The sequence below is a fragment of the Pollicipes pollicipes genome, unplaced genomic scaffold, assembly GCF_011947565.3.
Source record: "Pollicipes pollicipes isolate AB1234 unplaced genomic scaffold, Ppol_2.1 Scaffold_4339;HRSCAF=5111_pilon_pilon_pilon, whole genome shotgun sequence".
Classification (NCBI taxonomy): domain Eukaryota; kingdom Metazoa; phylum Arthropoda; class Thecostraca; order Pollicipedomorpha; family Pollicipedidae; genus Pollicipes; species Pollicipes pollicipes.
The window spans coordinates 226,905-252,862 of NW_023596473.1; the positions used below are offsets into that span (position 1 = coordinate 226,905).

Sequence of the window (25,958 nt, forward strand, 5' to 3'; positions counted from 1 at the left end):
AATTTGATAACATACGTATACACACACACGCATATATATATATATATATATATATATATATATACGGCGTATATACCGCGTTATCGTGGTATTAGATACTGACAGTGTCGCGTTGTCAAATGCTTGCCAGTAGGCTGGGAAATTGCCCCAAAAGTCCTGGTGATTTTACTTCGTTGTTTGTCCCCGACAAGTGCCGTGAATAGCTGCGTCAAAACCGAATACATCGCAATGATCATCATATTGTCCCTGCATGGGTTCAAGTTTACCGAAGGTGCGTGTCAGCCGCAGCCCCCGGCCAGGACTGTCGCAAAGCTGGCGGTTACTAGCTAAGGCCATGCTAAGCAGTTTCAACCAACCTCAGCTGGCTTTTCTTCCGCTAGATTTCCAACGTCATGAATGGTGAATTATTTTAATAACGTGAGAGGAGTTACGTCATGATCTGTCTCATGATCCCAACAACGTGAGTGAACTTTTCTCAGCGGTGAGGAGGGCTTTGTGCTGTGTCGGGTATATCTACTTTTGCACAGAGCAAGTGGGTAATGCGTCGAGATGTACAATGCCGTTCAGTATGCGGGCCCAGTAACCTCCCAGAGGATCAGAACTGCTTCAAGATATAAGGCGGGCGCGCATGAGACGGTTTCGGCCGTTGCAGGAAATAGTCGCTTCCATTACGCCAGTCCGCTCATGCCATGACGGACTAGCGCCTCAGGACTAACGCTCACGCGGCGTGTAACGCGCCTATTACGCCGCAGACTGTACGACCTGGGCCCCAACGAGATCGGAGAGCTGATCCGCGCGCCCAAGATGGGCAAGCTGATCCACAAGTACGTGCACCAGTTCCCCAAGCTGGAGCTGGCCACGCACATCCAGCCCATCACCAGGTGAGCAGTCAGCGCCCGGCGGCGGCGGGCACCATGGGACAGGGGACGTGGGGCTGCCTCTCTGCGCCGCGGGGTGCGCTCGGCGGGTCCAGATGGGCGCTGTCGCACGGACGGCGACGGCTACGGCGGCCGTGTGTCGTCCTCCGTGTGTGATTATGTCCTTGAGAGGCTGCGCGCTTCTGCCAATGTCGCTCGGCCCCCCGCTGATTCCGAGCTGTCCCTCCCCCGTGCGTGCTCGCCCCGTCTGCACGGTGTCCTGGCCTGCGGCGTCCAGTGATCCCCTCGGGTGCGATCGCAGGCAGACGCTGAAGGTGGAGCTGACCATCACGCCAGACTTCCAGTGGGACGAGAAAGTGCACGGCAAGGCTGAGGCCTTCTGGATCCAGGTGAGCCATGTCGCAGAGACGTGCGGTCGCCGCCGGAGGCACTGTCACGTAGCGCGACTGAGCAGCGTGATTGCCATCCTGACGTGGCTGGTTTCTGGCATCAGACGCGTGGGGTGCTATGGCTGCTTGTCTCCTTATCTCATGTGTGCAGTTCGTGACGTGTTACATTTTTGATTTTGTTGGAAAACCTACACGCGCGTGCTGTAGGCGCAGGGTGTGCCCCTTCCATCTCGATGTGCCGTGGGCTGTCACCAACGTGCACTCATCCCCCCCCCCCCTCGTCCCGCCCGTCCCGCTGCTTCGTCTGGCGACATGCTGGTGTCGCAGCCTCCGGCATTGGAGCCGCCTGTCGGTCGTTGGAGCCGCCTGTGACCCAGCCGGCCCTGGCCTCGGCTGCGGTCGTTGGAGCCGCCTGTGACCCAGCCGGCCCTGACCCCGGTTGCGGTCGTTGGAGCCGCCTGTGACCCAGCCGGCCCTGGCCCTGGCTGCGGTCGTTAGAGCCGGCCCTGGCCCCAGTTACGGTCGTTAGAGCCGCCTGTGACCCAGCCGAGCCTGCCTCAGGTGCTGGACGTGGACGCCGAGATCCTGCTGCACCACGAGTACTTCTTGCTGAAGCAGAAGTTCGCACAGGATGAGCACGTCGTCAAATTCTTCGTGCCCGTGTTCGAGCCGCTGCCGCCGCAGTACTTCATCAAGTGAGTGACAGCTGGTAGCGCGTCCCTCGAAGTTGGGCGCCGACAGTGGACTATTTTTCTCGCAGCGCAAGGGATGGATCCCACTGCGAACCGGGCCGTGAGCGCGAGGCATTCAAAGTTGCGAAAGCCGGCGAAGTTTTCGCTCGAGCAATGGGGCTCTGTGGTTGGCGAGTATGCGGTAGCGGCGATGGTACTTTGATTGTGTTTCAGTTCATAGTGGTACAGATACAGACAAGGCTAAAGAGCAGCGTTATTTCAGTGGCGCGGGATTTATTAGAGTTGGGCATCTTGTTCTGTGGAACCGGAATTCTCTGACCATTCCAGGAAAAGCAAAATATGACCCCGCTTGGAAGCCCCAGCCTGTTAAAAACGCACTTCAGAGCCTTGCGTTTACTTATGATAGCGATGTGACGTTAAGTTGATCACTGCATCGTCAAGGAGAACTGCGTGCTTTTTGATGAACTCGCGTGTCATGCATGGCTTAATTTCATCGGCGCATATTCTTTACGGGTGACGTACGAGTTGGGAGCTCAAGCAAGGTATGACCATTTCCTTACCCTAGGCTAACATGATGTAATTTATGAGTGTTAATGCTCATCGGTTTACGATATGGAATACGGCCATTTTACTGATAGAGACAAACGAGACGTATGCGAAGTCTGATAGTCCCTAGATAAAAGTTGTAGCACCTTTGGTAGCTCAATGTAGGCATATTGACATTAACCTTAGTTCCGCGTCGTTCAAATATTCACAGTTCACGCGCCCTGCTTTGTTATTGCATAATTAGGCTTCTGAATCAGATAGAGATATTGTAGCTTACTTTGCTTTATGGCTACGTTACTGCTAAATACCATGACGTATGCTGTGATGCATTAGGAGTTTTGAACCCACCGTAATTATAACTAAATAGGCATCTAGTTAATGACTGTGATGTGATGCTGCATATCCAGAAATCCTTCCCATTCCACAGGCCTCATACAAGTCCACAGCGACGATTATTATGAACGCAAATAACCCTTAAATCATGATTGCATTTGGGCCATCGTTATCAGTGTTCTCAGAAGGGTCGTGTGCTCATGCTACCTATGGTGGCGTACGTTTGCACTCCGTTGTCTTAAAAGTCAACAGGAGTTTATGCGAGTGCCAACTCTACAAACGGCTCGCGTGATATTATCTGGTGATCCAGGCCTAGTCATATCCGGTGACCAGGCTTCTGCCAGGCCTAGTCATAATGATATCAAAGGTAAATGCCCTTCTGACAAAGGGCATTTACAAAATGCGCATCTTCATGACAAAGATGCGCGTGCGATCAGTGACCGGCAGGAGCGCCGCCTTGGCTGCGTGTCGTAATCGCATGTCCGCAAATTGCGGAAACCTTAGGGTTTTTTTGGTCGGACATTATTTTGCAGCTGGCCAGGCGACCTGCTAGCCCATCGCCCAACTGGCGCCGCTCCCCTTGTTAAGTAAAGGTTCTCAGAGCCTGCAAAGGTTTCCAGAGGCCGCCAATATGCTCAAAGGTCACGGCACGCCCACGAGGAGACAAAGTGCAAGCGTAGCAGCGCGCAATTGCAGCTCCTATCATTGAATGGGGCTGCCAGAGTGGTCCGCATTGCCTGCTGCACTGTCACGTGACCTCCGGTGTGGGGACGTCGATTGCGGCACCTGCGCAGGCGCGTACAGACGAGAGGCATTCGTATCGGCACTGCTCACAACTCGATGCGAGAAGATTCCTCTCCTCGTTGAGTTATAGCCAGACGTTGCAATATGGCAGGATCGGTAGAGCGGTATTTTTTGGGGGGGATTGCTCACCAAGTCGCGGCATCCTTGTGGGCCGGTCTATGACGCGTCCTAGCGCTCTGCCACCTGTGCTGAACGAGTTAGGTGCGCGCAGGCCTGACATAAATATGTGAAGTTTGTGCATACAGGAAAGCCGTAATCCATTTCGTGTCATCATTTTTGTCAGCAGTTAACTATTTATGGTGTCACATTTCTGCAAAGTTTTGACGTCAACATGGGTGCTTAAGAAGGTGAATCCGCTGCAGCCTTGGTGCGTCCCTTATGACGGCGTCCGTGACATTACAGCCGAAGACAAAGCAGAACAGGGCAGGATTTCATGTTCTTTTTTTCGCTGAGTCTGGGGCTAGAAAGCTGCCTTTTGTATATAGCTGTATGCCCTCTTTAAGAAAAAGTTTGTGAACGGCCTGTTTTAGTAGCCCCAATTTCTCGCCTGATGCGTATGCCCAGGCTTCGGACCGGCCGAGCGGGCTCGGTGGTAGCTGGAGGCGGACCTGAGCCCGTCGCGCGCCGCGGGCCGGCTATCTGAGACGTTCAAACAGCCACCGCCAGGGGGCGCACCGGCACCGCACCAGTCCGGGGTGACTAAAATCATGGCTCGGGTGTATGAAATTTGAAAAGTTAATCTGAAAGAGCCTGCCGTGATTTTTGAGAAAAAAATGTGGCCAGAACCAAGGAAGAAAACATTTTTCCCATAGAGCGTGATTTGACCTTCCGACTTGACCAGGATAGAGGCTGTGTTGATTATGTGTGGTCTTGCGCGGCGAGGGTCCGTCACACGGCTATCTGCTCGCTGGATGGGCCAATTTACCAGGCTGAATGCCGCGACGGGCCGGGCAGTGACACAGCCGGGCTGTCACACCGGTTTTAAAGATCACCTCGAAAGTTTTGTTTCAGTTGCATTGGATTTAAAAAGTAAACCGCCAAACGCATGTGGTTCCGCGCCAACTCCAGAATGGCCGAGTTGACGAGAGATGTTCGCCGTACATATGGAATAAACCTGATACGATATGGTAGGCCATTCATGGTCCGGTACGCATCAAACGTAAACGACGACCATGTTTTACAGCTCGACGGGTGGTTAAGAGATATACTCGCATTGTTAGCACACATTGACTGACATTATTTTAACTCACCCCTCAGTGCAAGTGCACCAGTGATACCGCCTGTTATTTGCTGACAGCACGCTTATCGCGACGTCGCAGATGTAGATAGCCACCATCGAGAGCGCGCAAAATGGCCTCGATGCCGACGCGCCCTAAAACTCCAAATCACCACCACCAGCACAGAACCAATTTTCGAGTTATATTACTATTGGAAGGGTTAGCTTTATTTCAGACCAACGACGAACCAACGCGTTTACGGTAGCAGTGCTATGTCCCGACGCAGAGTCACGCTCGTGTATTAGTGCTGCGCTGGAACGCACCAGCGGCTGGGATGTTGACTGTGGATGAGGACGGGTGGGGAGTACACGCGTGTGTTTAATTACATTTCTCTGAATTCACTGGCAAGTGTCGTTGCAATCATCCGTGTGCCGTTGCAATAATTGTTCAAATATGGTCCGGCGCGAACTTCTGTTTGGACCATACCATCTCATCGGCCTTGTGAGCTTCATTTCTTTGACCCAGGAGCGATCATGCCGTCGTATTGGTAGTTATTGAACGTGCCTCGCTGGCCGATCCGCGATGTGAAAAAAATGTGATAAAAAACGGCGGACCCCCACGCTTCCGGGGAGATCCACTTATGGGTAATTGCCGTTGAGGTGCTGTGCCGCAGACTGGCCGCCTCACGGTTTATATCGGGCCTCCGCGAACGCCGTGCTCCGACTAGCCGAGCATCCCGCTCCGGCCATTCGTACACAGTGCTCCGGCAAGCCTAATATTCCGCTCTAGCCAGCTGTACACCGTGCTCCGGTTGGCCGAGCACCGTGCTCCGGCAAGCCGAATACCGTGCTCCGGCCGGCCGAGCACCGTGCTCCGGCTTGCTGTCTTCTGCTGCAGCTAGTGGCGTGCGGTGACAAGGGATCACGCGCCGTCACGACGGTGCTCGTCTGCTGACCGAGCAAATTTGGACCTGAGTTCGGCCGTTCAGCGTCTTTGAAGTCACAGGGTCTACCAAACTGCTGAGCCATGCTCTGGTCTCGACTATGAAGAGGACATGCAAATAGTTGTAATTTGTGTGCTGGTGATCGACAAATCAACAGGCTACCTTCGGTTTATTTTACTCTAGTCCCATTCAGTGGTCTATGCAGTCGTACCTTTTGCCTTTTGGGGTCTTTTTAAAGGCCGTCCTATGCCGGGTAGCATAAGCCAAATGAGGTTTGTTATATAACGAACCCCATGGATGCGGATTAATTGTGCTATCAATACGTTACTCATCTTGATTATGCGGAACTGGATGTCGAGCTGGGAGCCGAACGCCAGTTGATTTGCACCTTACGTTCCACCGCGTCCGAAGTCTTCAAATGCGCCACAATGTGTGGTGGTCGTGCACCCGTACAACACTCGCTATCGCCCGTTAGGCATCAGGGTAAAGCCGAAGCACTGAATGCGCACGTGGATGTCTGGAGCTGGGAAATAGCAATAACCAATCCCTTGGTTCGACCACGCAAGCGTGGTACCGCACCCTCTCCGAATCTGAGCGGTGAAGTGTGGGCCGGCGCGCCGCGATCGCCGCCCGTCCGGCTGCCGACGACGAGCGTCGCCACCGCTCCGGGCTCCGCGGACCGGCCCGTGTCGCCGGCCCCGGCGCGGCGCGGCCGCCGCCCGGTGCCACCGGCGGCCAGCGACGAGCGTCGCCACTGCTCCGGGCTCCGCGGACCGGCCCGTGTCGCCGGCCTCGGCGCGGCGCGGCCGCCGCCCGGTGCCGCCGGCGGCCGGCGTTGGGCGGCGACACTGTGAGATGGGACACCTGGTTGCGCGGCGTCGTTCGGCCCGGGCCGCGGCCGGCCGGGGCGCAGCGGTCGTGCGGTCACCGCATGCCGGCCGGCCGGCGCCGACACACCGCGGCATTGATCCCCGTCCTGTGGCCGTAGCCTGCTAATGCTGGCCGGCGGGCCGCGGCCGGACGCCCGCCGGCTGGCGGTCGCCCACGCGCCCTGCGGACTCCCCACCACCGGTCTGGGCTTATTGGCAGTGCATTATGCTTTGTGATTTACTTGTTATTGGCGATGCATTAGTGGGGGCCAACGCCAGAGCGTGCGTAACGCGTGACGCGTGGGTGAAATATTTACGCATCCCAACCAGTGTATCCGCGATGCTGTTACACTGTCGCACGGTGTGCGAGGTTTTTGACGACGGTAGGGAGGACCCTACTTTGGTCGAATCCCTTTTTAATGTTTCAAGGGTTACCTTTATGACAGCATGCCCTGATTATAACACGGAAGTACCGGTCAATAGGCGATATCAGGCGGTTTATTGGCGATATCAGGCAATCATGGAAACGCGCAGATTCATTGATTACCGTGTAACGCTTCTGAACCTGTATTTCCCGGCATACTGAAGGCAGGTTATTCTCAACATGTTATACAAGACACAATTGGAGGTTTGCCTTTGCAAGTTTACAAAATCTCCTTTATTTAAGGGCGTGTCGTTCCATAAAGGACCGTATTGCATTCCGCACATCGTACGCATTTCTCAGTTGTTAAATAGGCGAATCGATTCGATGAGTGGGGCGGGTGAAGCAGTCAAATTTACCTCAGGACATTTGGTTTTCGGACAACAATGTGTGCGACGTAACAAATATTGTACTTGGAGGGACCAATTCAGGAACGCAGCCAGGCCCTTCTGGGGCGAAAGAGGGGTTCCTAAGCTGGGTGATAACTCAGCATACGAAAACCCAAAAACGGTCACAGGTTCGACTTGTTTGGATGCATCCACTCTTTGCCGACGGACGCCGTGTTGTCAGGGTGGTGTGACGGACGCTGTGTTGTCAGGGTGGTGTGACGGACGCCGTGTTGTCAGTGTGGTGTGACGTACGCCGTGTTGACAGGGTGGTGTGACGGACGCCGTGTTGACAGGGTGGTGTGACACACACCGTGTTGTCAGAGTGGTGTGACGGACGTCGTGTTGTCAGTGTGGTGTGACGCACGCCGTATTGACAGGGTGGTGTGACGGACGCCGTGTTGACAGGGTGGTGTGAAGTACGCCGTGTGTCGTGAAGGTGGTGTGACGCACGCCGTGTTAACAGGCTGTCGTGGCACACGCCGTGTTGTCAGGGTGGTGTGACGGACGCCGTGTTGTCAGGGTGGTGTGACGTACGCCGTGTTGTCAGGGTGGTGTGACGCACGCCGTGTTAGGATGGTGTGACGGACGCCGTGTTGTCAGGGTGGTGTGACGGACGCCGTGTTGACGGGGTGGTGTGACGCACGCCGTGTTCACAGGATGGTGTGACGTACGCCGTGTTGACAGGATGTTGTGACGTACGCCGTGTTGACAGGGTGGTGTCGGACCGGTGGATCGGCGCCGAGACGCACCTGGCCGTTTCGTTCCGGCACCTCATCCTGCCGGAGAAGTACCCGCCGCCCACGGAGCTGCTCGACCTGCAGCCGCTGCCGGTATGGGGCCCGCCGACGCTGGCCACACGTGTCGTCCCACACACCACCTACCCTCCCGCGGTGCCGCTAACCATGTCATTAGCCCGCCAACGCGCTCATGCGAACGGGCTTCCGGCGCCTAACCCTCGGAAATACCGCACGCCCTGCCCCCCCCCCTCCCCCCGCTCTCCTGCTGCCTGCTCCCCTGGAGCCCAGTTTGTAGCTTTGCTTTAGCGCACTGACAAATCGTTTTTGATCCATATCCGTAGAGAATTGTGGCGCATTAGTTGGATTGTTTGTTTCCTTTTGCAAGCAATTTTCTCTTTGTACTGTAATAATTCTGAAGTTTTGTGCACTAGCTTCAGCACTATGCGTAGCATGCACACGACACTGGCATTGTCTTTATCACATCTTTCGATTCCTTTATGGCAGTGCCCTTTTTCATAGCGTTAAGACCGCATGTACAAAAGCGGCACAATTTTGCCTACTGTAAATGGCTGGGCTTAAAAAGGATTGATTTTGGCTTCTGGAAGTTATTGCTTTGTAGGAAAAATTTCATTGGAGGAATATTCTCCGAAGGCCCGATCCGTCCAAGTGGCGACGTCCGTGTTGCGACCGACAGCTGGCTGTCTCGGCCGCCACTGCGCCGGCCGCCACTGTCTCGGCCGCCGCTGTGTCGGCCGCCGCTGTGCCGGCGCCAGTGAGCGGGCTGACGATCAGTCCGGGTAGCAGCCGGCGTCGGCGACACTCATTAACCGGATGGACCACGCAGCCGCGGTAAACAAATCATGACTGCAATCCCCACCTAACGCCAAGGCGACCGGCGGATCTCGGGTGGCCCGTGCGTGCGCCCATGCGTATGGTCGGTGGTGCTGCGGGCTGATTGCACCCCTGTGCCAGCGCATGGACATCCCTGTCATTTCTAATGCGTATGTCGGTGTTTCCCCCCCCCCCCCCCCACTCTCTTCTCTGTCCTTCTGTCCTCCCCCTCTTCCCCGTCCGGTCGCCTTCTCGCGTTACCTCCCTTCCCTCCGGCATCTCCCTCAGTCGCTGCCGGCCCTCTTTCACTCTCTCGCTGCAGTTTTCCCCCTTCCTCGCTCACTCGCTCGCCGAGTTGGCTTTGGTACGCAACACCATCCACAAATAGACTGTCAAGATTGCCCCCTTTGAGCTCTCGTACATTTCCAATTCGCGTTGACAATTGCGGTAGATTGTGCTTTTGCCGTAAAGGGAGTCTGCCAGTTCTTCTGGTGTTGCATTCTCCAGATGCAGCGCGCGGCGCCGTCAGCTTGTAATGGCAGGCGCGACGCCGGGGTCGTCCCAAGACCTGTTCTTTTTTCCATTTCCGGAAATTCCGGTGGTACGCCGACTTTGTGTTGGGTCTAAAAGGACCCCCAGTGTCGTGAGTTGTATCGATGTCCGCACCTAGTAACATCTGGATTATCTTCAAGCAAACGCACACACAATGCCGTCTCGCTCAGACAGCTTGGTAAGGATGTGCTTTTGCACCGTTGGGAATCGTGACAGCAATTTCGGGCGTTGCGGCCTCCAAGCCAAATGCGCATGGCCGCCGACAGGCCACACCAGCGTGGGCTGGCTGTGTTTCCAGGACCGGAAACTGTCCGCTGTTCCCCACGCATCTTTGGCAGAGCTGTTTCCGCGCAATTTGTGCGTGTTATCGTTCCTGGTATTTGTATTTGTTCGTATGGTCAACAGAGTTCCTTCTACTGAAAGAGAAATCACTGGTGAGAACGCATGTTATAAAGCGCGTGTTAGGTACGAAACCAAAGCTAAAACGCACTGCATTAATTATGCTTTTTTTTGGACGCGGTGTGCCATGAAACATGAGTTTTCGGAGCTCTGGAGATTCATGTGAAAGCATGTACTCTTCCTGGCCGTTGCTAGATTGATAAGAGTTCATTAGCCGCACAGTCTACAGAAAATACATGCCTGAAAGGTGTGGACCCGGCCTAGCGAAGAGCATGTTCGTTCCCATGCCCAGGCATGATGAACTTGCGCATCGTGCGTCCGACCCGCTTGGTGTGGCAAGCGGCCGCCCATTCCGGATCTCCCCGCGCTGAACTCTTTCTGCTTAAACGCCCGGCTAGCAGAGCTCCCCGATTGCATTTGGAGCTGTTGCAGCCGGTCTGGAATAACGATAGAGAAGCCGAAGAGGTCGGCTCGGTTGGCGACTTCCAACCTTGTTGGCGCCTGGGCCGACGGTCAGCTTTGTGCCTGGGTGCCCGGGTACACCTGCTTAAACAAGGCGGAAGTCGCCTGCGCAATGTTAATCTCTTATCCAGGTACAAATAAGAATCACGGACAGAGCAGCATGGGTCGGCTTCATGTAGAGGGCAGTTTTTTCTCAACGATGGTGGCGATTCAGAATCAGAAGGCAGGGGGCTGATGCCCGGAATAAGCTCGCCTTATTATGCCGTGAGTACACGAGCTGCACATCATGAGCAGGTGACGAAGGGCGGTTAGTGTTTCTGTTTGGTGTGAAGACTTTCTGTTGCCTTGAACGAGCTGAAGGCAATCGGAGCAGAAAGCTATGCCATCCGCGTGACACACGAAGCCGTGCCGTGGTCCTCGTGATAACTTCTTCAGCGGCCCCCCCCCCCCCCCCCCCGCCCCGCTCGGTGAGAAGGACAGGGACCGTGACACGCGCGCGTCGTCACGTTGCAGGTGAACGCGCTGCGGAACCCGGCGCTGGAGGCGCTCTACAAGGAGCAGCTGCAGCAGTTCAACCCGATTCAGACCCAGGTCTTCAATTCGGTCTACAACTCGGACGACAACGTGTTTGTGGGCGCGCCCACCGGCTCTGGTGAGCGCCCGCCCGGCCGCGTCTCGGCCAGCGCCCCATTGGAAGCACTTGAAGCGTTGCCAATCTGGGGCAGCCCGTTCACGGTGGCCCCGGCGGCGCCGAGCCCCTCTGGGACGTCGCGGCCGCGGCGCTCCGCGAAATTAGTTCCCGAGAGACGGGGCGCTTGTGACTTCTTACGCGGACCGCGCAGCAGCCCAGGGCTGCTTCGCTTCTGGGGCTCGGCTTTGAAGCAGCCCGACCGTCTGATGTCCCCAGCCTCGTGGGACGAATTATCCCCGAACATGCCCTGCGGCCGGCGGCGGCCGCGACCGAGCTTGGATTGTCAGCCTCCGCCCGGGGATTCCTTTAGCTGGACCTTGTTTTCAAGTCGGGGTGGAGGGGCTAAATCGGCCTTCTCTGGTCTTCCGTGTGTTCAGCGGACCACTCTATCCAGATTGCGATATTTTTGACTTCCGCATGATCAACATGACGTACTTGGGCAGCATTTTGGCACCCCATATTGCACAGAGAGGGGGGGGGGGGACGTCAGGCTCGATTTTAGGACATGTGCCAGCATGAATTTCTTTTCGAAAGCACGCCTTGGCGGAGCACTTCGAACAGCCGAGTGCAGGTGCTTCGCCTCATTACGCATTCATGTGAATGAAATCATGACTAGCTGCACTGTCTGTTAAATCATTGATTGCCGGCGGCGAATAGGGAAGATATTAACAAAGGCTGCTAAATAATATATTGTCGAGGGCGAATGCAGATGATGTACAAGTAGGACATTGCTGCGATGAATTGCCGTTGGTTTTGTTGTTGGAATCGGCGTGCTTCCTCATTTGATGACTGCTAGCCAATCGCGGTCCGTGTACTCGATGCCGGAGTCGCGACCATTGCAGGCGTGAAACCATTAACGGCTGTGAAAGAAAACCACACGCAGAAGGTGACAGGGACGAATGCGGGGATGCATGTGAATGAGACCAGCCCTCAGGTATAAAGCCGGGCCGTTCGGGCTGGCTGTTTAGTAGTAACAACAGTGTTTGTGTAGAAGCAGCGTTTCAGCTGAGCTCAATTGTCACAGGTGGCATGGATAGGCCATGTGGACATCGCGAGGTACAACAATTTGGTAAATATGGCAATCCCGGCGCGTTGGTCTGAGTTCCCGGCCCGCTGGTGTGAGGTCCCGGCCCGCTGGCGTGAGGTCCCGGCCCGCTGGTGTGAGGTCCCGGCCCACTGGTGGGAGATCCCGGCCCGCTGGTGTGAGTTTCCGGCCCGCTGGTGGGAGGTCCCGGCTCGCTGGTGTGATTTCTCGACGTGCCAATCTCAGATCCGGACGCGTGCGCCGTGTTTGAGCATGCCGTGCGGGTCGGGCACCCGTGACCCCGGCACCGCCCGCAGGCAAGACGGTGATCGCCGAGCTGGCCATCCTCCGTCTGCTGAGCACTCAGCCGGAGCCGCGCTGCGTGTACGTCACGCCGCAGGACCAGCTGGCCGAGGCCGTGTACGCGCACTGGAAGGACAAGTTCGGCCGACGGCTCGGCAAGCGCGTGGAGCTGCTCACCGGCGAGACGGGCACCGATCTCAAGGTCAGGCGGCAGGGCCGGTTACGAGGTCAGGTCTACCCGTGACACTGGGAGGCCGTGTTAGTAGGCCAAAATGCGTGCTGGTATTGCTTTATGTTTTTTAGTGGATTGCTTTTAAGGTTGGTGTTATTTACAATTCTTAAATTGGCTGAGACTTCTGTGATGGGCAGTGCCGAGAAATTGTCAAAGACACGTTGCGACCGCACTCGGTGCGACGCTGTCGTACCACCGTCTCGAGAACAGCCGCCGCAGCTTCGGCGTCAACGCAGACCATTCCCCGCGACCACGAGACCTGGTCTCGTGGCGCGTCCGGCGCGTCGCCGGCAGCCGCGCGGTGCGTGGCTGACACCGGGCCGCCGGTCGACAGATGCTGGCCAAGGGCGCCATCGTGGTGGCCACGCCCGAGCGCTGGGACGTGATGTCGCGCCGCTGGAAGCAGCGCCGCAACGTGCAGGCCGTGCAGTTGTTCATCGCGGACGAGCTGCAGCTGATCGGCGGCGAGACGGGACCCGTGCTCGAGGTCGTCTGCAGCCGCATGAGGTAAGCGCCGACGACGCTATATATATATATATATATATATATATATATATATATATATATATATAATATATATATATATATATAATATATATATATATATATATATATATATATATATATATACATATTTATATTTATATAATTTGCTTTTATATACAATCGGTGACACCTTCCGTGACGGCATGCCGTTACACGCGCCCAACTCTAACTTGTTTCGTCAGACCAGTTCAGTCACTGCTTACCGGTGCTGGCTGTTTTCCTGCCGCCCGCCAACATAAAATAACTCCTTTGGTCTAAAGTTCCTTCATCGCCCGTTTTTTCCCCATCGCGTGCTTGGTTTGTTCCTGCCACTATTCGTGCAACGGCTTCGTTTCTTCGCTTATCGAGAAGGAACGGCGGTTGCGTATTATTTTCGACTCAGCTATTGATGTGCGTTATTCAACGATTTCGATGCATGCTGCTTATGATTCAAATTTAGCATTCATGTATGCGCGCTTATTCCCCATTTGTTAAGCAAATGGCCTCATCTACCCGCGCCATGTTTTTCGGCCGCCTCTTTGTCGTTTGTCGCGAATCCCGGTGGGCGTTTATGCGCTGCAGGCGGTGGCTGGCCAGCTGGCAGGGAGTGGCGACGGACGCGCGGACCTTAACTGACCGTGGACGCCACCGCCAGGTACATCTCGTCCCAGCTGGAGAAACCGATCCGCGTGGTGGCGCTCTCTTCGCCGCTGTCGAACGCCCGGGACGTGGCGCAGTGGCTGGGCTGCGCGCCGCAGAGCACCTTCAACTTCCACCCGAACGTGCGGCCTCTGCCGCTGGAGCTGCACATCCAGGTGGGGCGGCGTCGGCGGCGCGGTGCCGCGCGCGCTGACCGGGCCGTCGGCCCGGGCGCGGAGCCGCGCCCACCGAGCCCTGCCGCCGCCGCCGCCGCCGCGGCGATCTCAGGCGATGAAATTGCATTCTTGGAGGAATGTTGGGTAGCTGCCGGACACATTTCTGGCCGCCAATATTGGACCGCCTCGCCCGCCCTGTCTGGCTAATGCAATCCCGGCGCCGGGTCGCCCTCGGCCGGGCCGTGGCGGACTTCTGGCCACCCGTTCCGTGTGTGCGCGCGTGGGCGTTGGGCGGCGTCTCTCCGTGCCGTCCGACGCCGACACGGGCCTCGTCTGCCGGCAGGGCTTCAACATCACCCACGCCGGCTCGCGCCTGCTGGCCATGTCAAAGCCGGTGTACCACGCGCTGTGCCGGTACTCGCCGCTGAAGCCGGTGCTGGTGCTGGTGCCGTCGCGCAAGCAGTCGCGACTGACGGCTGTCGAGCTGTTGACGTTCGCCGCCGGCGACGGCCGCCCGGCGCGCTTCCTGCACGCGGAGCAGGCGGACGTGCAGCCGTTCATCGAAGGCATCGCCGACAAGACGCTGCGCGAGACGGTGGCGCAGGTCAGGCGCGGTGGGCACCGGACAGGGGGCCGGGGGCAGTAGTGGGCAGGTGTAGAGAGTGGGGCGGGGCCAGTGCTGGGCAGGGAGAGCGAGTGCGGGCTCGGGGCAGGGGCGAGTTCGGCAGTTCATCGCACGTCGAAGATAAAAACAACAGCCTTACCTACATGCCTTATTTTTCAATGGCGTAAGAATCGAAAGATCAAGAAAAGGTGCAAAGCACGAAGTTCAAAAATTGACCTGCTATTAGTAATACGACGAAGTTTATTAGTGCGTAAGCTCATACTTCTGCCTATGAAACTATGCCCTAGTCTAAATTTCCACGACTCTGCGCTACAGCGACAGAAGACAAGCATGTCTGGGGAATAAGAAAAACAAAACAAAACAAAAACGGCCAATCTTATCAGCAAAAAAGCAAACCGACATGTGCAGAGAGTCGCGTATCCTCGCACGCAAACCATGGATTCACCTAGTTTGGGGCTTTGTTTACTGGTGACGTCAGTTCCCGGCAGCCAGAGCAGATGAAAACCGGACAGTTGGTTTGGCCAGCCGCGCCGTGTAGGACCATGTACGGGCTCCAACCCGCTGACGGATCTAGAAACTGCTCGACCCGTAGATGCGTCAGCAGTCGACCGGACAGCTGGTTTGGCCAGCCGCGCCGTGTAGGGCCATGCACCGGCTCCAACCCGCTGACGGATCTAGAAACTGCTCGACCCGTAGATGCGTCAGCAGTCGACCGGACAGCTGGTTTGGCCAGCCGCGCCGTGTAGGACCATGTACGGGCTCCAACCCGCTGACGGGTCTAGAAACTGCTCGACCCGTAGATGCGTCAGCAGTCGACCGGATATCAAGTTGTTTTTGTTTTTTGTAACTCGTCTCGAATGCAAGGTGCTGTGGTCTAAACCGAGGATTCACGCATGCAGCATTTTATATTGTGACCAATATCCACCCAACTTTCGTAGGCGCTCTCATAATTCGTGGGCCATCACTGCCAAAGCTGTCAGTCAGTGCAAGCTCATCGATTTTGTCGGTTAAGTTAACGAAGTGAGACCAGACTGACGCTCAGACATTTTTTTGTTTGTTTGGGGGGGGGGGGGGGCGTTGGTCCACGAATTCTGCATCAGCGAACCGCCGCCTGCTATATCCTCAAGGTAGATTTATATATATATCAAAGGTAGATTTTCTAGCGCACTGTTCAAAGCTTTCGGTGTCCCTTTCCGGTGCCTGGCCTCCTTACCTTAGCGTTTGACATTCCCGAAGCTTTGCCGGCTGGCAGATCTCACCTACGTGGTGGCTTCCCTAGTCTCGCGCCGCGCAGGATGTCGCATCGGTAATTTATACAGTTGTTTGTCAAAGACTGGACTATCGTAGTCGGATGCAGAGGACAGGCAATAGGAGCGATATCACGATGAATGGGTGTTTGTTTTCTGTGCTGAGATTAGTGAGGGCGTGCTGGTATGCTAGGCTGGTTTGGGGTGTTTGTAATGACGTCAGACTGACGGCGGGTCCCAGCGACCGGGGCAGATGACGACCGGGCGGTTGGTCTAACCAGTTGGCAGTTTGTGCAGTTGTTTTCAATGCAGTTGGCAGTTTTGTGGGAGCGTGTCACGATGAATAGGTCTTGGTTTTTCGTGCTGACATTAGTGGGGGCGTTCTCAATGAGTACGCCCTATATGCAGGGCATGATATATGCTGGATGTTAGTCAATGCCGGCCACGTATTCCATGCAAAAGGCACTGACATTACGGAAGTTGATAGCATGGTGACACGAACGGATCCAGGGCAGGGGTTTGTTGGAACGATGGCTCAGACTGTAATCTGGACTAGTTCTAGCAAGTATGTATATTTAACATATGGGTCATGACATCCCAGGAGAAAGGGGTGCCGGTGGTGTAGTGGTTAGCGCGTCTGTGCTAACTGCTGCGCGTCTGGGAAACCAGAGGTACGGGGTTCGATTCCCCGCGGTGCCCGCCCTTCCTGCCAGGATGAGAGGCAGGCGGCGCCATATAGCCTCAGCAGCTGAGTGCGCTGTAAAACCCCAATGACACACACATCCCAGGAGAAATCAAAGGTCACTTGCGGAAACGCACCGTCTCGTAAGGTCTTACCATGTCTTGACTGTTTGGGAAGAGCGGCAGCGGCGATAGACAGAGCGATAACAGTGGCGGCCGTTATGATGATGTCCATATACGCGCCGTTTCGCCCGTGCCCCCCCCCCCCATCTTCTTCGTAGTTAACATGGCTAGCATATCCACAATCCAATATTAATCGGTATCTGGGAATGCACCTCCTTGAAACATTTAAGGAAATCTATATTTTAACGCCACAAAAGTTTTAATCACCTTGTGTCACGGACTGCTGCGCCTCGAGCGGTTGCGAACAACGAAGCTTAATTGTAAATGGTCCATGCCTGATAATTGGAAATTTACTTTTTATCCTAAACGGTGTCGTAAAATTTCACGGCACGTTGACATTGCCAAACTTGCGGGAGAAGTTTAAAGTGGAACCAGCTATGGAAGCCCGAGGTCTGTAAATTTGTCTGGAGACGCTTGAGCGTGCCCCCAGCTTAATTCCGAGAACACAAGCTGGTAGTGAAGAGCAATTAGATGGCGGGCCCTGGAGCCGGCGCATTAGAGCTGTTCAGAATGCATTCGGTGCATCCATCAGCAGAACCGCCGCCATCCGAGCAACTTACGGAGCGTGAGGTGGGACCGTGGGCCGGCAGGCTCAGCCGGACTCTGTGGCCCCACCGCCCCTCCACCACCCATCCGCCCTGCCAGCCTCCGCACGGCCAGCCAGGCTAAGTTCCCGGTATCGGCGCTCTGCGTGCTAGCCTTCACACGGCTAGCCAGGCTAAGCTCCCGTTATCTGTACTCTGTGTGCCAGCCTCCGCACGGCTAGCCAGGCTAAGCTCCCGTTATCTGTGCTCTGTGTGCCAGCCTCCGCACGACTAGCCAGGCTATAAGCTCCTGTTATCGGCGCTCTGCGTGCCAGCCTCCGCACGGCTAGCCAGGCTATAAGCTCCTGTTATCGGCGCTCTGTGTGCCAGGCTCCTCCCGGCTAGCCAGGCTATGAGCTCCCGGTATCGGCGCTCTGTGTGCCAGCCTCCGCACGGCTAGCCAGGCTATGAGCTCCCGTTATCGGCGCTCTGCGTGCCAGCCTCCGCACGGCTAGCCAGGCTATAAGCTCCTGTTATCGGCGCTCTGTGTGCCAGCCTCCGCACGGCTAGCCAGGCTATGAGCTCCCGTTATCGGCGCTCTGCGTGCCAGCCTCCGCACGGCTAGCCAGGCTATGAGCTCCCGTTATAGGCGCTCTGTGTGCCAGCCTCCGCACGGCTAGCCAGGCTATGAGCTCCTGTTATCGGCGCTCTGCGTGCCAGCCTCCGCACGGCTAGCCAGGCTATGAGCTCCTGTTATCGGCGCTCTGTGTGCCAGGCTCCGCACGGCTAGTCAGGCTATAAGCTCCTGTTATCGGCGCTCTGTGTGCCAGGCTCCGCACGGCTAGCCAGGCTATAAGCTCCTGTTATCGGCGCTCTGCGTACCAGCCTCCGCACGGCTAGCCAGGCTATGAGCTCCCGTTATCGGCGCTCTGCGTGCCAGCCTCCGCACGGCTAGCCAGGCTATGAGCTCCCGTTATCGGCGCTCTGCGTGCCAGGCTCCGCACGGCTAGCCAGGCTATGAGCTCCCGTTATCGGCGCTCTGCGTGCCAGCCTCCGCACGGCTAGCCAGGCTACAAGCTCCCGTTATCGGCGCTCTGCGTGCCAGCCTGCGTGTGGCCGCCCAGCAGAGGGCGACTCCCGCAGGCGATGAACTCTAACACAAACACGCACGTCCGTGTGTGCGTGCGAGCGACCACATCAAAATAACCGCGCACGATGCGTCTAAGGACTAATCGAAAGTATTGATGTGACATATTTCACTATCAGGAGGTGTATTCTGGCCAGGGCGTGCGAGTTTGCGCGTAGTTCGGCTGGTTTCAGCACGTGCCGGGTCGGCGCCGGACGCGCGGCGGCGTGCTCCTGCGCCGGGCGCTCCGCAGCCAGGGTCTGAGTGGTTTGCTGGTGTCCGCGGAAGGCGCCCCCAACGCCGCTGCCCACGTCGGCCGTCGAGGACCTCGTAACAGTCCGTGTGGATTGGTGCCTGAGTGCTCTGCAGTTTAGGCTGCCGCTCAAGCTACACTTTAGCCGTTTCAACCAACAGCTGTTGGAAGCAGCAGCTGTGCGCCGCGCCAGCCGGCCTCCGGCTAGCCGTAGGGTATCACTACACCAGTCCGGAGTAGTGTAGCGAGGAAGAATCGGGGTCGCTTGTTCCGAATGAGACGCTCGGCTACATAGATTGAATATGCCGCAGAATGTCAATAGTCGCGAATATTTCTGTGAAGGATGGTTGTTACTACAGACCCGGCATTAGCATGCCCGTGGGTGGATTTTTGCGCGTTTGTTACTGGTTCATGTTCGTCCGTCCCTCGGGTCGTCGGCCAGCGGCGAGATGCACGTGTTGGCGCGTGTGGGCGTGACACGCTACGCGTCAGCTGGGTGGCACGGTGTCGCAGGGCGCTGAAGCACCTCAGGGCATTGTGGAGCAGATCTGTCCTATGCTCTGTCGGGGTGATGTTTTCTCCGCTGCAGCGAGCTCCCTGCGGCTGTCCGCAGAGAGACCGTTACTGCCGTGTACACAGTGTCCAAGTGGGTGTGGTCAGAGTAGCGTGACTGGAGTGTGCGTAAGTCAGGCGTGGAGTAAGTTTGGGCTCGGGTCGTGGTGGTCCTCAGATATGTAGGTGCATATGCTGTGCTGCACGACACATGCACGGCTTGTGCCAGACACCTATGCGCGTCACATTGTCATGGCCAGAAATTTGAGAACCCCGCACGAGCTGAGTTGTAAGTGGCCTTCGATCTTACTGACGTGCATTTGCCCCTTCCAGCCCACGAATTTGACCCACCTCTGAAGGCGCTTTGCAGATTTGGCATTACCGTCTGGCAGCGATAGGTCAAATATTGCGGCCAGCGTACACGGCCACCCGCTGTTTTTTCCTCCGGTGCGTGCGACCAGTCAGTCCAGAGCCAGTAGTGGCAAGGCTGAGATTTAGGAAGTGTGCGTGTTAATACCTGATCATTTCTGACATACGATGATTTTGCCGAGTGGTGACCATGTCGGATCGATTCACGGGGTTGTTATCAACTGAGTTTAGTTTTTGCTTAATCAGTTCATCGCATCACGAAGGATTGTGTTGAATAGTTAACTGAAAGGAAAAATGTGGACATTTTGATTGCCGTGGAAATGCAACTGTTGAGGTCATGCAGCTGTTATGTTCTCATCTCCCCGATAATCAACGTGATTCATCAAGCCGTCAAGTTGTGTGGCAGCGTTGCGTTACATATGCAATGTGATTTGCGAGTCGGAGTGGAGCTTTGCCCACTAATAACATTAACGAGAGCCTTGTTGGTGCATCGGTGTAGGCTGGCGTTGTTGAGCCAGCGTCAGATACATGTATCCGTATCTGTCGAGCACTTAACAGGTGGGTTCAGTGGGGATGCTACATTGTACCCCGACATAAGGTGTTTTGCGGAAAAAATCTTTCCAAATTGAAAGACAGTTACGGTAAGATGGTAGGTGAGCGGCTGCATTACAATTTCATCATGCATGAATACTTACCTACAAGCAGCAAGAACAAAATGCGTGTGCTCTTCTCCACTGTGTGCATTTGTCCTCGGTTGCCGGACGACTGAAGTGCTCGTCCGGCTGTTTGCTGGGGTTTGGGAGGCGACGCACTAGGACGTTTGTGCTCAAATGATGTCGGCGGGTAGAAGCTGAAAGAGATGAAGACTCGAGTAAAGATGCGAGTGGCATCTGCAAATGCGTACTACGGGAGGTACAGGGGTCAGAAGTGATGTGTTAAGTTAAGGCTTCCTGCTTTCTACTCTTTTGCAGCAGTCCCTGCATCGCTTGGGCTAGGGCTAGGCTAGAGCTTGAATTCGTACGACCCAGTTGACAGACGCAGGTTTGTGTTTCGTGAGCGGAAGCTAGCAACATCAATAAACCTTGCCCTTCCCCACCTCCCGCCTATACCAAACGCGGCACCATCGGCCGGGGATCGGTTGGACGCGACCCGGTGCGTCCGCTCTTAGTGTGACCTCACCTCTGCCCGATATGGTCGCGAGTGATTGACTCGAGAATTAATGTATTCAGCACCAAAGTGACATGTGCGCAGGCAAACCAACTTCGAGATGGAATGTGTGTTGTTCCGAAGGTTGTTAAGCTGATGAAATTACGCGTGTTTTGTTCACGTAGCTGGGTGTTTTTGTGTGCGTATGCGCGCGTGCGAGTGTGATGTGACAATCTAGCACGCTCCACATGTGCAATTGTAACATAATATGATTGGATTGCTCTTCAAATCACGCTGCTGTGTGCATTTTACATGATTTGGTTTCCAGCGGTGATTTAGAATTTAATGCTATCGATTGAATGTCCATTTGATTGATCCTTGACATTGCCTCCTTTCTGACGCGAATTTCGCAGCAGTGCTCTTTGCAAGGGGAGCCTTTGGCAGCGGCGGCTCTCCGGACGCCGTCCCGCGCTGTGTTCATAGAACTCATTTAGAATGCTTCAGACGGAATGAACGTGATACAGTCTTATGTAAAAGGCTGCTGGAAACCCGGCGGGAGCGAAATGCTGTGCAAACATGATCAGCGGAACAAAATAAAAGCACCCTATCTTGCCTTATCCGCATGCGTTATGTCAACTATACTTGTGCTCTGGAGTTTCGCAGCGGGAATTGCGCAGTGAAAATAACCGTACGGATGAAAACTATTCACAAGTTTGGCGGCTTGAATTGGCTGTGAGCGACACACCTTCTCGTAGGAATTTGACAAGTGCCAAGAAGAAACGTAAAAACATCTCAGACGCCAACAGTAATGATAATCTGTGATGTTGGATGCGTGCTGAATAGATCAAACGAACGTCAGGGAGCTCGCAGGCCAATTGACTTCCTCACTCAAAAATAATGTTATTTGTGTGCAGGGGCAGACGAGACCAGCCAGCGACCGTTCCCGGCGCGCGCCTGCAGCGTCTGCGGAACGTTCCCAGGCCCCACGCCCGCTGGGCACCGGGCGCCGCCTGCCCTTATGTCATGCACTACGACCTAACGAGGGCGTGCTGTCTGCCCAGGGCGTGGCGTACCTGCACGAGGGCCTGTCGGTGGGCGACCGGCACCTGGTGGAGCAGCTGTTCGACTCTGGCGCGCTGCAGGTGGCTGTCGTCTCGCGCTCGCTCGTCTGGTCCCTGTCCGTCTTCAGCCACCTGGTCATCATCATGGACACGCAGTACTACGACGGCAAGACCCACTCGTGAGTGGCGCTCCCATCGGCACTCGCTGCTCGCGGGGGCAGGCTGGGGTGCTCCCTTCCCGCGGGGCGGCTCCGGGCCCTCCCTGTTTACGTGGACGAGCTCGGAGCGCTCGCTGCCCGCGGGGGCAGGCTGGGGTGCTCCCCTCCCGCGGGGCGGCTCCGGGCGCTCCCTGCTTACGTGGACGAGCTCGGAGCGCTTGCTGCTCGCGGGAGCGGATCTGGGCGCTCGCTGTTTACGTGGACGGGATCGGAGCCGGGCTGAGGTAGAGTTGGCGCCACGGGCTGCTGGCTCCGAACAATGTCCTGAAATGCGATAATGAATTAAAAAATCATCCCGGGACGCTTGTTACCGCGCCTATTTGTGCGGAAACAAGACGTAAATTAAGACCCTTAGTTTCAGAGAAACATGCGCGCAAATATGAGGCGAATATTTCCTGGGGGGGGGGGGGGGGGGGAGTATTTCAATGGTATGTTGTCAATGTCACCTTTCAATGTCACCTCACGTCATACTAACGTCATTCAAATCCTTCCAATTCACAAGCCATGCGGCGATCAAGGCCGACAAGAATATAAAGACCTAGTTGTTCATATCTTGCGTTTGGGAGCACGATTCCAGGTGTAACGGCCGTCAATTGGCTCTCAATCAATGTTGTGCAAGATGCGATGACGTAATGAGACAGCGGCGTATCGAGGAGCATGTTTACGAAACAGAGAAATTGTGTTGTCCAGAGAAGGTTTTCGTACTCGAAATTGTCCCAATAGTTCTAAGTGAGGTTGTTTCAACGTGTCTGATGATTGCTTTGATATCTTTAAATGTGAAACATTTCCTTTAACGAATTATTTTGGTTGTATAAAAACAACTCCAAACCAACATATATGAACTTCGAGGCAGACCAGAAAGCTGACTTGTGTGCAGTTCTTTCCCCATGGAGTGTCACCCTCTCTGATGCCCTTGAAAAACACATCAAAATGTACAATTGTTAGAGTTACGTCTTCTTGACTCAAAAGAGCACTCAGGTCCACCTGAGTGTCTGCGAGGAGGCCAAAATGGTGGCATAAACTGAAATTCTCAAATTAATTAAATTTTATCAGTTTTTCCAGTGAGAATGTTATATGGCAACAAATAAGAGCACGTTTAAAGCCGGATTTTCTTACCTCAAATCATGATAACTGGCATTGTTTTACTTCCATAGTATGGATATTTTGATTGCTCTGTAGCCATGCTAGTGCGGTTTCATTCTTGGATAGCGTTTTGCAATGTAAAATTGCCTAGTGATGTTTTTGATGATGAGCAGCTAAGGCGTTGCTTGTTAAGGCGTTGACTGTCTGTAATCATCATGTCCCGGTGAGATGTCTCCCTTCTGTCTCGCCTCACCACCCGGATCTCTTTCGCCGTGTCCCCGGAATTTTGACTCGTTAGGCCCTCGGGCTCGTGTCGATAAAGTCAGCTTATGGCGTTTGTTAACGCTGATTTATTCGGGGCTCGTGTTGAGGGCTTTATCACGTTAATTATATCATTGACACCCTCTGATGACGTATATTGCTGTGATGGCGTCGGTGATTCGTCTCAGCTCCTATCGACGGGAGGGGCGGGTCCCAGAGGCCCGCTCTTAGTCTGCGTTACGTACGCTGTTAGTCTTACGTTACGTACGCTACGCTGTTAGTCTACGTAGTTTCTGCTCCCGTCCCGATAATCCTGTTTTTACTCTTCGGCTCTCCACAGAAGTCGCGGTTTGGCCAGCTGTACAGTTACGCTCAAAGGCATCAGTGTCCGCGTGTTACACGGCTTCCTCTCCAGGGCGCCGTTACGCTGCGCTGCGCCTGGCATCGCGATGTACCGGAGGAAGAGGGGGGGGGGGGGGGGGGGGGGAGGCAGGGCGGTGCCGGTGCCTCGGCTGTTCGTGCCGCCCGTCGGTGCGGCGACCGCCGCCGACGATCAGCTGTAATAACGGCCGGTGATGAGCCTGAGCCGGCGCCGGAAGCGGCCGTGACGGGCAGCCGCCGGCCGACGCGCTGCGTGAGCCGGCCGGCCCGGGCCGCCGGTGGCCGCGGCCTTGGAGGGCGCCGCTGCCGGCGGCCGCGAGACGACCGAACTCTCGTGCCGTGACAAATGGTGGCTGGCTGTGCGCCGATAGCGGCCTCTGTGTAGCTGTGGCGTGCTTGTCCCAGAGCTGTGTGGTGTGATTCGGACGGTCTCCTGACAAACTGTCCCGCTCGCAGATGTACTGCACGCTAGGGTTAGACGCCAGGGATGCGCCTCCTCATGTGACTAGCGTAGACACCGCGTGTCGTTCGCGGGGTCTACTTCTGTCGACGAGTCTTCAATTTCCTGGTCATTGATGATTCGCATCATTCAGTCACATGCGATTTATATGTGCCACCCGCCAGCCTGGCTTGGGAGCATCTTTTCCCAAAATTGTACCCGCTTCGGACCATGCGATTTATTTTACGTTGAGCACCAGTTTGCGAGAAAATATGCGTTCCCTCGAACCCGACGCCACAAGTACGCCTGTTAGGCCGTCGTTGACTTTACAAGGGTCTCGTAATGTTCAGGGTATTCAGGGTATTTGTACAAAGAGTGGTTATGGAAGGTCGCATAACATCACTACTCATAATACACTTACAGAACAACGACCGTAAGGCCTGCAAAGTACGATCTGATCTCCCCTCCTTCCTGCTCCCCCAAGCTGAGGCTAAACACGGTCCAAACTGGTGCCGTGCTGCACGCCGAGTGTGTGGCGGCTGTCGCTGAGACGTACAATCCGGCCCGATAGTGCACAGTCGGGCTGGTTCCTGTTGATCAAACGGTGCCACGTCCTGTTTGCCGATGGGACCGGTTTCGGTGGGCGTTCTATGGTTTTTTTTTTCTGAGAGTTATAACGTGTACGTTTGCCATACCCATAGCCATGGGCATGTGGCAGTTCGGTTCTGAGAACGGTGATGGTTGTTCGTTGTTCATACTGCGGTGCTGGATGAAACCACGCGTGATGGAACTGCTCGGTCAAGAGCCTCGAAAATATCGCAGCACGACTTGTGAAGGATAGCGGTACTTGCTGATGGGCAGTGGGTGGAGCTGGGGTCATATCATGAGTGTTACTCCTAAAGAGGGCCCATCAGGAGCTCATGCGGTCAGGCGGGGTCCCTCCACGTATTTCAAACGGGCTCGCTCTTGATGACGTTGCCGTTTCGTGATGACGTTACTTGACAGCCCGACGACGTCGGTGGCTCGGCAGCCACGGTGTTGTGCGCTGCGTGGCGCGCCGTGGGCGCCCGTCTGACCCGTGCCTGGCTCGTCTGACGCAGGTACGAGGACTACCCGATCACCGACGTGCTGCAGGCGGTCGGCAGGGCCAACCGCACACGCGACGACCACGACAGCAAGTGCGTGCTGCTCTGCCAGTCGTCGCGCAAGGACTTCTACAAGAAGTTCCTGTACGAACCGATCCCGGTGGAGAGCCACCTGGACCACACGCTGCACGACCACTTCAACGCCGAGATCGTCACCAAGACCATCGAGAACAAGCAGGACGCCGTGGACTACCTCACCTGGACGTTCCTGTACCGGCGCATGGCGCAGAACCCCAACTACTACAACCTGCAGGTGCGCGCGCCCGGCGCCGGCGCCGGCTCGCGCTGGTGGGTCGCCGGGAGGGCGGCAGTGCCTGCTTAGAGATGACGGTCATGCCGGGGCGCGCGCCCCTCGCCGGCGGCCGTCTCATATTTATGCGAATTTACGGCCGGCCGGCCCACCGAGCGCTGCTTCGATCAGGCCTCGTGGTGTCATTACTCGGGGGGACGGAGATGGGAATGGGCCTCTCATGACTCTCGTTCGTCACCATCAGAGCCGCCGGAGGATCCGCCGGAAAATGGCCGTCAACTCGGAATCTGGCGTTCACAAGATTGGTGTTATAGACCCGGGGACATAGCTTTATCGACGCGGAACGTATGACTCCGTCGTTG

At 55.8% G+C, this 25,958-nt stretch overlaps 1 protein-coding gene across 1 annotated transcript in view; it reads left to right on the forward strand.

The window, feature by feature from the left end:
- The window catches only part of LOC119097769 (putative U5 small nuclear ribonucleoprotein 200 kDa helicase), a 58,321-nt gene that overhangs the window by 20,062 nt on the left and 12,301 nt on the right, over positions 1–25,958 (forward strand). Inside the window, 11 exon segments of the mRNA XM_037220743.1 lie at positions 753–881; positions 1,180–1,267; positions 1,829–1,962; positions 8,194–8,311; positions 10,976–11,114; positions 12,495–12,682; positions 13,047–13,219; positions 13,893–14,052; positions 14,396–14,656; positions 21,820–21,998; positions 25,302–25,599. Of these exon segments, the coding sequence (XP_037076638.1) occupies positions 753–881; positions 1,180–1,267; positions 1,829–1,962; positions 8,194–8,311; positions 10,976–11,114; positions 12,495–12,682; positions 13,047–13,219; positions 13,893–14,052; positions 14,396–14,656; positions 21,820–21,998; positions 25,302–25,599 (1,867 nt within the window).